This window comes from Rhipicephalus microplus, chromosome X, assembly GCF_043290135.1.
Source record: "Rhipicephalus microplus isolate Deutch F79 chromosome X, USDA_Rmic, whole genome shotgun sequence".
NCBI classification, from domain to species: Eukaryota; Metazoa; Arthropoda; class Arachnida; order Ixodida; family Ixodidae; genus Rhipicephalus; species Rhipicephalus microplus.
Genome location: NC_134710.1, coordinates 308399329 through 308411107, shown reverse-complemented (window position 1 = coordinate 308411107; position 11779 = coordinate 308399329). Strand labels below are relative to the sequence as shown.

Here is an 11779-nt window from a genome sequence, read left to right as displayed (position 1 = left end):
TTAGTTAAAAACGCTAAGGAAGTGTCCCTGGTTAGTAGCGGCTGAAGTAACAAGCTTTTCTTGCTGCTGGTTAGTAAAGGTATGCCGGAAAGGCAGTAAAGTACGCTGGAGTCTAGTGAATACATGCGTTTACTAGTTCTTTGCTAACTTTTTTTCTCCAAAGAGTGTTCAACACGAAGGCGGAGGTCCTGTTCTTTGGGGTGTCTAGTTTGGAGGCTGCGCAAGCTGCGTGTACTTGGCGACATGGTCGGTTGCTTTCAGAGCGGCTGCGTACGTGTCCACCAAGGAGACATGGCCGTCATCGATGAGCATGTGTATGTAGTTGTGAAGAAGAGCGCTGAACGCCTCAGTGCCGGTTTCACGCCCAACTTGTCGCAGCAACAGTGACATGTGAGCCAGAAACCGCATGGTTAGAAGCGGTGGCTCAATCGCCTGACCGGTTACCCAGTCGTGTATTTCTTCTACCAAAGAAGCAGCATCGCCCAGCACTACACCTCGCTGCAGAATGTGTGTGATCTCTTGGTGGCGCGTGCCACTCGCGCCCACGGCCGCCTGCAGGTCACGGAAAATGGCTTCAAAGGTTCCACGTTCATTGGGGTAGCCGGGCGGTAGTGGTCCGGGGCTTCTATCTTGCTGCTTGGCAGTGCGGAGCTCCTGCTCTACGCACAGATCCACAACAGCGCGCATGCGAGCCCATAGCTGATCCTCCCATGTGGTACACGCGGGCAGCATTGCTTGCAGGTTGCCACTCAGAGCACCATACACAGCGCGCTTGTAACGTGAACACATGGGACTCGACGCCGCTCTCCAGCAGGCGCGCATCCATAAGTCCCGGTAGAAGGTGCCTTGGGTGGGTTGCTTGAAGTCGGCGCCAATGGTGCTGGCGTTGTTCGGGTCATGGCATGGCCGGCATCCTTCGAGCGCGGCGGCTAGCCAACGATAACCATTTTTGGCAGCCAGCTCTTTGGCCCTCTGCACTTGGCCTGCTCGCAGGTGAAAGAATAAGCTGTGGAAGAGGTGGAATTCGTGCATTGGTAGCCACTGCCTCGAGGGAGCGTCCGCGTTTATTCCAGTCACGTGAGATGACGATGCACAGCCGATGTTATTTTTGGACTGCACATGGTGCAGCGCGTTTTTCCAGGTGCTGCTTCCGCCGGCAAAGTACTGGAGCCTGTCGTCGTCATCGCCCATACCGCGCTCATGTGCCGCACAGCTTTCCAACCACTCGACAACTAGTTGCGCCTGGCGTGTAAACGAGTCTCTCGCCATGAGGGCCTCCACGATTTCCCTGTCGCTACCTTCGCGAGATGCCTCGACGAACATGGTGTTGTGGCCGCGTTCTTCCATGAACTCGTCCGCCTTGAGATGGTCGCGCAGGAGGGCACCCGTGAGCTTCCAAGTGTTTCGCTCTTCGGTGAGCAATGTTTGGCACGCCATGGCTTCCACCCACGCCCGCTCGGCCTTGCGAGAGACTAGGCTCTCGGTCACTTTCATCACTTCGGCTAAGTAACTGTCGCACAGGCTAGCGTACTTCTCAACAAGCGTGACGACGTCCTCGCTACTAGTATGAGCATTGTAGGCTTCCATAAAGTCCGCATATATGCCGGCAGTAGCGACGGCTGTGGGATGTTCGGTTACTAGCATTAAGGGCGCATTAAAGGCAGTCACGTCGGCGGCTTCGAAGTTGGCACTTACGTTGCCGGGGCCACGCAATGGCCTGCTGGCACCGGGCGCAGCGAAGTCTGCCATGGATCCTCCTGCGAAGGCGCTTGCAGTTCTGCTTGGGGTAGTTGTGGTACTGGTTTAAGAGAGGCCGCCGAATGCTTAAATCCTGCTGCTGCCGTGGAAAGGACGCCCTCCGGTTGCTGAAGCGGCTTCAGGATCGTAGCTCGGTCACCGGCGTTAAGGCTCGAGCTCCACTGCACGAGCTGGTCTTCGTCTTTTTCCCCTTCGCACATGGCACAATCCTATTGGACAGAATTAGCAGAGTAAAAGATAAATATTCCCTTAGTTATGGTATTATGTTATTGTTACTTCCACTAGTTAATAATTGTAATTAGTTTTTGATTTGAATGGTGAATTACTCGTAATCAGAAAAGTGGTGCGTATGCAATCTAGCAGGAGATTTTTCAGTGACAGTGATTTTGTCCGGAACGGCAAAGCAAACATCCCTGTGGCTGTACCCTTGAGCAGTGGCCCCACACGATTGAAGAGCATGTTCTGATAGTTACAGACCCAGTTTTCGAAGAGGTGGTTCTAGTATGCTCTTCACTTTGCGCCATGTTCAGCTGCCGTCGCAATACTCACTTTGTTCTTCACCAGCTTGCATTAACCCGATACAAGACCATGAGCTCACATTTGAGTGTCAAATTTCCCAGGCATTATTAGGGTTCGCTCGAAAACCGCCTAAACGATTGCATGGATGACATGCCTAGGTTAACGCGGTGAGCGCCCTCACAGCACCCCCAGTTCTAACACATACGCTGCGCGGTGACTGGTGCATGTGTCACTGTTTTGCATTTTTGCGTAGCTAGCTGTGTTAGAAGAATGCATTTATATCCCCCGCCGCTCTCTGAAATATAAATTTCGATACGGATATAGATTTCAGGGAACGGCCAGAACGCCTCCAAGTAATTGGAATCGGGAGCTCGAGCAAACGACGTTACCAGCCGTGATTAAAGCGTAGGTAGATACTTATTGCAACAGAAAAAAAACAGCCAGATCAACAACATGTGTGCCGGTAAGTCTTTAATTGATTTGTTTGCTTGAAGAGCGGCATTCTCGGGGTAAATTTTTGTTATGAGTATGTGTGTGTGTTAATTTTTGTTTCCGATATAGTAAATATTTTTATTTGCTTGCTGGCCTCATTAGACATGTCTTCAATTGTTCGGAATAGCCTTATATTTTTGCAGAAAATCTGATGATCGTAGTTTTGGCATTATGGCAGCAGTTCAGCTCATTTCTCACTAGTTCCTTGGTGTTGAATATTTATTTCGTAAAGCGCGTCAGCTTGTTCTGTATGGCTGAGGGTGTAATTATGTAAACAGTTTACATGCTATTTCCTGTCTTGATCAGTATGAACAAACTCAGCATATCCATGGAGTGAACGTTGATGACTGGGGCCAAGCGTTTGTCTGTCTCTCTGCCTTTCCGTCCGTTTGTTCGTCACTCTGTTTCTGTCTGTCTGTTTTTCTGTTTTTCTGTCCATTCGCCCGTCCCTCTGCCTGTCCGTCTGTGTTTGCGTGCGTCCGTCCGTCCATATGTGTGTGCATCAGTTCGTCCATGCATCCGTCGATCCGTCCGTGCATCAGATGGTCCGTCCATCCGTCCGTCTGCGCACCCGTCTGTCCGTCAACACATGCTTCCGTCCATCCATTCATTCGTCCGTCACTCTGCCTGTCCGTGCGTCTGTCCGTTCTGTCTCTGCGTCCATCCGTACGTGCATGCATCCGTCCGTCTGTCCATTCGTGCTTCCGTCCATGCTTCTGTTCATCCTTCCGTCTGTACGTTTGACTATCCGTTTGTCTGTCTGTTTGTCTGACGCTGCTGGTTACGCCTGACGCAGGACATGAGTACACTAAAAGGAGCTTTGCCCCTAAAACACCTGTCTTATATTCGGGACATAACCTTCGCACTGAAGATCGTGAAAAGTTTAATTATAAAGGCAGAATTCATATCCAGATGTTATTGCTGTTAACTGTCGCCTCGTAAGTATGATGCTAAAGGCAGGTGTATAATTGGAGGAAGTATAACACGTAGATTGTGTATTAAATCAGCGAGCATGCGCAATTGTACAGGTTGATGAACATACAAGGGAGGCCAATAATTAATGGGACCCTTGTCTCGACGGGAAGGTCATGCATCAAAGCAGGCGTCGCGGTGACGCAGCGTAGCTGGATGAAAATATCGTGTTAAAGCTGAGAATGCATATTTCATTTTCTTTTTTAATCCTCAAAAACCCCATTGAAGGGGTGTTACATAAGGGGTGGGTACATACATGAAAAACAAAAGCAATGTTTTATACAATGTAAAGTGATCTGTTAAAGTGGTCAAAAGTGTGAAAGGACAGGCGATGGCTGTGATGTCATTGGAAAGGCCGTTCCAGTCGGTTACTGCACGATAAGAGAATGAAAACGAAAAAGTGACGGTGTGGTCACGTGGGCGAGCAACTTGTTGCGGGGGACCGGTGCGACTGGAGATGGGGGATAGTTTACGGTGGCTTACTGAGAGAGCTGTAAAGAAACCTGTGAAAATGACAAAAGCTAGCATTGAGGCGACGAGATGCGAATAGTGATAAACTAGAATCTGTTGTCAGTGCCGTTGTGCTGATGTCATAGGAGTACTTAGAGTGAATAAACCTTGTAGCTCGATTTTGAAGTGACTCAAGTTGATTGATGAGATATTGAATGAGTGCTCAAAATAGGGGATGCATATTTTAATTTTGACCTGATGAGAGACTGATAGCTGAATAGTTTTACATCTGGAGGGGCATGACGCAGGTGGCGTTTTGAAAACCCGAGTGTTTTAGTGGCAGATGAAATGATGTTCGTAATGTGAGCCGCCCAGGTTAAATCACTGCAAATGGTTGCTACGAGATATTTTCAGGAAAACACTAGTTTAAGGTTAGCGCAAGCAATTCGGTAAGAAAAAATAAGTAGATTTTTATGGTGGTGGAAAGAGAGTTTTGCGTTTATTAGGGTTTAGTTTCATTAGCGATAGGTTACACCATTCTTTTTCACTTCGCAAGTCATTTTGAAGAGAAGCGTTATCGGAGACGTTAGTAATGGTACAATAAGTTACGCAATTGTCGGCGAACATACGAATATTATTTGAGATGCAGTGGTAGATAATTATGTACATTAAGAAAAACAGTGGACAAAGTACGGACCCTTGATGAACACCTGAAGTTAAGTGGGTAGCACTAGATATATGGTTAATATTAAAGATGGATTGTGAGCGATTATTTGAGAATTCTTATATCCATGCTAAAATATTGGGATTTAGATGTAACACATCAAGTTTCAGGGGTATACGTTCATGGGGAACTTTGTCGAAGGCTTTTGAATAATCTAAAACGATGGACTTAGCTAGTCTGTATGTTAGAATCCAGATTTACACGCAGGTCGTGAGCAAACATGGCTAGCTGCGTGCCATATGCTTGGCACATGCTTCGCTCTGCAGTTACTTGTAGTCTATAGTTATCCTAAGCACTGTTAATGACTTCTCTGGTGTTGCATGGCCTACGTGCTCTACCAGGTCACAATGCGCATTGCAAGATCCCGCCTAACGGCTCTTGTGCGGCGCTGATAACTCCTCGCAAAGTGTAAGTCTCTGAAAATATATCGCAACTGCTGGACCGCCTTTCAGAAAAAAGAAAAACAGTTTACGTCAGAATTGTTCAAATGAGATGTGCTTATCTACATCGCGATAATACTAATTATCGGCGAAGAGGGACTGGCAACACGGTGAACAGAACCACTGCTGATGAAATAAACATCGCGGTGTTGAATATGTATTCGGTGTTTCTGGCCTCGTAAATTATGCAGTTAAAAAGATAAGTGACATCATTTTTGGGCTACTGGATGCTATATGCTTAAAATACGAACACTAATTTAACTCTAATTTATAATTTTTGAATTCGTGTCAATCTTTCGTGGTATTGCCCGTTCGCAATAGTGACGTAGCCAGGAGTGGCTCACTGGGCCCGTGCGCTACTCGCCCTAAATTTTTTTTTGCCACCATTTATAGCGCTAAATGACCGTTCGCCTGCCCGGCCTCCACTTCAGCTCAATGAGGTTCACCCGGCCCACCTCCCGAAAAAAATACAATCCAAGCCCCTGTTTTGCGGTAATCGCGGTTAGTACACTATCTTTATATCTGCCATGACGCTGCCTGTAACATTCGTTAGCTTGTGTGTTCATGTGACAGCAGTAATAATGGCCTTTAGTTGAAACAGAGGGTAGCGAGAAACCCAGCCAACCGCGATAGGGTATTCAGAAAAAAAAACAAAGCCTTTTTTTTCTTGAAAAAAAAAATTGACCCCTGGCGCTTCACTCACATTGTTTTTAAAGGTTTCGATCTTGCCACAGAGTCAATTGAGCCTGTCGTCCATGAAGTAAAGAATTGCGTTTAGGCAGGTTCCCAACGACAGTGCACAGGTACACTCGTCAACTTAGCGGCTGTCTCGTGGATGCGCCAGGATTTTACAGAAAGCCACCTATAAATTCGGCTCCGGCCCAACTTGCCCACTATGGTCGTTCACCACGCTGTGCTCAGGGTGTGCTCTCCTTTGTCATTCGAACATGCAGACGTCGGTTTTACATTGTTGCAGGCTCTCGAAGAAGTTCTTGCTTCCCCCAGGTGCGAAGCGTGTCAGTCAGCGCGTGGTATGGAATAAACAAGCCCTTGCATTTTCCCTTCGGTCTACCTGTATTTTGGGCACGGAAAAGCGCAGGTGCCAGCAACCCACCTGCTACAATCTACTTCTACGAAAAGTATGATTCTACGGGTTTTCGCAATGGACTCCCTGCCTTTCTTCAAGCTTTGTGATGGTTCAAAACTCCCCACATGGAGTTGCTTCCATTCAGGAATTTCTATCTGTAATTTATGGAGACTGAAAAAAAAAAGCATTCCACCCTCGCTTTCATTGTGAAAGCGTGCACTCGGACAGCTGTCCGACGCTGTGACAAAAGAGTTCATCGGGGTCAGTTTTTGGATAAGGGCATCTCCAATATAAAAAATTAACCAGTACTTTCACGCCGTGCGTTACCGAAAGTTTGTAAGGTAGGTGAGTTACCCGTTACTGTGCTAAAATTGGAATGAGTACGTTACTAAGCTTCCGAAAAAGGAAAGGGTTACCAGTAACTGCGTTACTTGGAACGCATTACAGCCAATAATGATAACCACACTAGCAACTTAGTGACCATAATACTCTAGTGGACTGCAATTAGTAAAAAAATATTTACGCTTGTGTTCTTATACGTGCGTGGTTTGCCGTAAGAATATGATTCTGTTACAAAAGTAAGGGATAAAAAATGGCCGTGTCTCACCCTGTTGCACTGCAAAGGACGTCAAAAGATGATAGTTTTCAGTATGCATTGCTGCGTTAAATATTGCGCTAACTGACCGTAATGTCAAGAAAGGAAAGTGTTTTCAGAACGCAGAAGCACTGGAAAGTGGCAGCACCGGGTGGTTTAAGTTGAAAGCTCTTGTCTTTTTAGCGAAGAGTAGTAGGTAACGTCCGCTTTTTCTTTCAAATTTTACATTGTCAGCGCAGTGTAATAAACACTTCTGTTTTTAGAATTACGTATCAATGCATGTTTCAAAGAAAACGCTACGCTGTTGTCACAGGTCCCGTTAATTCGGGAGGCGATCGCCGGGCTAATTCCAAGGGCCGAAGTATCGGCCCCCCGAACCGCACCACGAAAGCGTGGACAATTTAGAAGTGTTTCTTTTTGGCGCGCCAGCGGACGCCGGCTGTGGCCCAAAGAACAAGTCAGAGCCGAGAGTTGATAAACAAAACAAAATTATATTCTCAATACTGGCTGATAAAAACGATACACAAATATGCACACTCAACAATCGTTGAATACAATATATGTCACCAATCAAACAACGTACTACGCAGTACAATCAGCCACACTCGAAACAACGGACACGGACAACAATACGCACTACAATGCAGTCGCATGCATTGAACAACCAAGACGCTTAAAGACTAAAGAGATAGAAAACCTATTCAGTCCAAAGTTCTTGGAACAAAAGTCTGGATGGTACTCTTCTGAGAATCACTCACTCAAAGTCCAGCGTTGTTGTCGTTCCGCTGCTCCTGAAGTTTCTCTTCCAGGAAACCTCGCGTCTTCAATTGGCCACTCTCCAAGTTTCAAACTTCCTCGCCGGAAATACGTCGGCTTCACACACGCAGCTGTTGCCACGTGTCTTCGCTCGATAGCGGTAGACACACGCTCTTGCCTGTAGCTCGAGCCTTCACCCCTCAGGTGGAAATCCTCTTCTTCTCTTGCTTTGTCACTACGGACAAAACCTTCGCCGACTACACGGCGTCACTCCGGCGTTTCGTCGCGAGAATTTGGCGGCGCGCCCTTTTTTGAGCGCTCGTTTTGTCACTGTTTTGTCAGAATGTTACACCTGAAATAAGAGTAATACAAGTTTCACGAGTATGAACGCAACCACCAGACCAAGTCGAATGAACTTTGTGCACTGCCTTCTTTCGCCAGGTGACTGTCTACCGTCCTTCATTGCTCTCCTGTTTTCTGTTACAATGAAAAGCGTTCCGTGTGAAGTGTCTCACCTTGCTGTGGGTTTTCTGGAAACTGCTTAGAAATCTTTAAAACAGAGCTTTGGTGCCCGCGTTATGTCTCCCTCTATTGGTGGGATGAATGCCAAAAACACTGGTCGGTGCCGGTGAAAGTCAAAAACTGAAACCGCGTGCGGTTTATGCAGGCTTCATCAAGTTTGGTTAATAATAAAACAAATAACTTAGTGGTCGTTTTAGACACGCACACATTTTTTTTTTGTTCTCGTGAAAGGCGGCGGACACCGTTGTCTAGTTTCTCTGCCGTTTCCAGGCAGGCATGCAGGCAAGCAAACACACCGCCGGCAGCGCCACTGGGCGCCTATTTGAAAGCACGAGACAAAAAAAGCAAAAATGAATCTTTGGCCCAATATAAAGCTGTCTCAAGTGCATAAAATACAATTTTAAGTGAAATGTGCTCGCTATTAAGCGGAAAAATTCTACCTGCTTTAATTTCTTGTCTTACCAATAAATTGTATCGATTGGCCGTATTCGCTGTTGGGTGACGCTAGTAGTCACTTCTCATCTCCTTCCAACATGAAGTTAAAATTATAATGCGTTTTTTTTTCTCGCATAAAAGCAAGCTCGTTGCCCCCGATTTTATGAACGATCTTTTCATTTGCGCCACATTCGAAAAATTTTTCCCTGCGGTAGAGAATCTCTCTATTTCTTGGACAAGTACTAGCAGACAGACCAAATATTTGCGTTGATGCATATCAAGAACGGTTATCGTCTTTGAAAACAAAGTGGCGTTGCCCTCGTACATAAAAATGGCCGCTAACTTCTTTATGTAACTGCCATGGTAATAGCGCATCGTAGTAACATACACAAAGAAGCGATCACATACTCATATGATCGCATCGTACTCACCTGATCACTTATGAGTATATGATCATATGCGTAGGTGAACTCATCAGATCACAAGCGAGAACGCACAATCACACGCGCACATGCAGAATTTCAAGTCTTGGACATAGCCGATTTCTACTCCAGCAGCATGAAGGCCTTTGAATTGATATTGCACAACGTGTACTGGTTACCAGCCATAAAATTTAGAAGAATAACTGATGCTTTCTACACATCAAAGTATGTCGTTCTATTTGCTTATGTGTACCATCAGGTATCGGGGAACTTCTTTATTTCAATATGTAGTCAATAAAACTAAATTTTGTAATATATTGCTTGAGAGTCTCGCGATTACGGCAATTATACTTCAGCATCTAAGAAAGATCTGGCAACGTAGGCGAATTAGTATTAGTTAAAAACGCTGAGAATGTTTTCCTGGTTAGTAGCGGCTAAAGTAACAAGGTTTACTAGCTGCTGGTAAGTAAAGGTGTGCCGGAAAGGTAGTAAAATACGGTGGAGTCTAGTAAATACACGGGTTTACTAGTTTGCAAACTTTTATTTTTCCGGAGTGTTCGACACGAAGGCGGAGGTCCTGTTGTTTGGGGCTCTAGTTTGGAGGCCGTGCAAGCTCCTTGTACTTGGCGACAGGGTCGGTTGCTTTTAGAGCGGCTGCGTACGTGGCCACCAAGGAGACATGGCCTTCGTCGACGAGCATGTGCATGTAGATGCGAAGAAGTTCACTGAACGCCTCAGTGCTGGTCTCGGCGCCAACTTGTCGCAGTAACAGTGCCATGTGAGCCAGAAACCGAATGGTCAGAAGCGGCGTTTTATCCACCTGACGAACTACCCAGTGGTGTATTTCTTCTATCAAATCATCAGCATCGCCAAGCACTACACCTCGCTGCACGATGTGTGCAATCTCTTGGTGTCGCTTGCCCCTCGCTCGCACAGCCTCCCGCAGGTCACGGAAAACGGCTTCAAAGGTTCCACGGTCACTGGGGTAGCCAGGCTGTAGTGGTCCCGGGCTTCTAACTTGCTGCTTGGCAGTGCGGAGCTCCTGCTCCACGCGCACATCGACAGCAGCGCGCATGCGAGCCCATAGCTGATCCTCCCATGTGATACACGCGGGCAGCATTGCTTGCAGGTTGCCACTCAGAGCACCATACACAGCGCGCTCGTACAGCGAACACTTGGGACTCGACGCCGCTATCCATAAGTCCCGGTAGAAGGTGCCTTGGGCGGGTTGCCTGAAGCCAGCACCAATGGTGCTGGCGTTGTGCAGGTCATGGCATGGCCTGCATTCTTCGATCACGGCGGCTAGCCAACGATAACCGTTGTCGGCACCCAGCTCTTTGGCCCTCTGCAGTTGGCCTGCTCGCAGGTGGAAGAAAACGCTGCGGAAGAAGAGGAATTCGTGGATCGGTACCCACCGCCTCGAGGGTGCGCCCGCGTCCAGTTCAGTCACGTGAGACGACGATGCACTACCGATGTTATTGTGGGACTGCGCATGGTGCAGTGTGTTTGTCCAGGTGCAGCTCCCGCCAGCAAAGTACTGGAGCGTGTCGTCGTGATCGCCCAATCCGCGCTGATGCGCCGCGCAGCGTTCCAGCCAGTCGACTACTAGTTGCGCCTGGCGTGTGAAAGAGTCTCTCGCCATGAGGGCCTCCACAATTTTCCTGTCGCTACCTTCGCGAAATCCGTCGACGAACATGGTTCTGTCGCCGCGTTCTTCCATGAACTCGTCCGCCTTGAGGCGGTCGTGCAGGAGGGCACCCGTGAGCTTCCAAGTGTCTCGCTCATCGGTGAGCAATGTTTGGCACGCGATGGCTTCTATCCACGCCGGTGTGTCCTTGCGAGAGACCAGGCTCTCGGTCACTTTCATCACTTCGGCTAAGTAACTGTCGCACAGGCTAGCGTACTTCTCAACAAGCGTGACGACGTCCTCCCTACTAGTATGAGCATTGTAGGCTTTCATAAAGTCCATATATATGGTGGAAGTAACTACGGCTGCGGGATTTTCGGTGGCTAGCACTATGGACGCGCTAAGGGTGGTCATGTCGGCGGCTTTTAAGTTAGCACTTACATTACCGGTGCCACGCAAAGGCCTGGGGCCACCAGGCGTAGTGAAGTCTGCCATGGATCCAGCCGCGAAGACGCTCGCAGTTCTGCTTGGGGTACTGGTTTACGAGGCTGCTGAATGCTTAAATCCTGCTGCTGCCGTGGAAAGGACGCACTCCAGTTGCTGCAGCGGCTTCGGGATCGTAGCTCGGTCACCGGCGTTATGGCTCGAGCTCCACAACACGAGCTGGTCTTCGTCTACTTCCTCTCCACACATGGCACAATCCCATTGGACGGAATTCGCCGAGTTGTAGGCGAAACTTCCGGTGTGTGTTTCGGTTCTGATTTCGTGGTTGCCAGATTCGTTTTGATATGCGGTGTTTTCGCCCGCAGGGGGTGCTCCCCTGTGTACATGTAGAATTACTGTTTATGCTTCAAAACGACCCAGAATTTTCGGGAATGCGTGGAGTGAATGGCTTTGGAGTGAATTTAACATGAAATAACCACTAATGAGTCACTAGTGACACAATGTGACTCGTGCTACTTTCTCACGCCTATCGCCCG

General features: G+C 47.8%; 2 protein-coding genes across 2 annotated transcripts; both read right to left on the bottom strand.

The window, feature by feature from the left end:
* Window positions 1-204: 204 nt before the first annotated feature.
* On the bottom strand, window positions 205-1749 carry LOC142775294 (nuclear pore complex protein Nup107-like). The gene has a single exon (XM_075876636.1). It carries the CDS (start codon window positions 1747-1749, stop codon window positions 205-207), a length of 1545 nt encoding a protein of 514 aa, XP_075732751.1.
* Window positions 1750-9693: 7944 nt separating this feature from the next.
* On the bottom strand, window positions 9694-11463 carry LOC142776222 (nuclear pore complex protein Nup107-like). Its single transcript, XM_075879486.1, has one exon. The coding sequence runs from the start codon at window positions 11292-11294 to the stop codon at window positions 9765-9767; it is 1530 nt and encodes a 509-aa protein (XP_075735601.1). The 5' UTR covers window positions 11295-11463; the 3' UTR covers window positions 9694-9764.
* Between the last annotated feature and the right edge of the window lie 316 nt (window positions 11464-11779).

Excerpts from the sequence above, each read along its gene's own strand:
- LOC142775294 (XM_075876636.1), bottom strand. The coding sequence starts at position 1,749 with ATGGCAGACTTCGCTGCGCCCGGTGCCAGCAGGCCATTGCGTGGCCCC.
- LOC142776222 (XM_075879486.1), bottom strand. The coding sequence starts at position 11,294 with ATGGCAGACTTCACTACGCCTGGTGGCCCCAGGCCTTTGCGTGGCACC.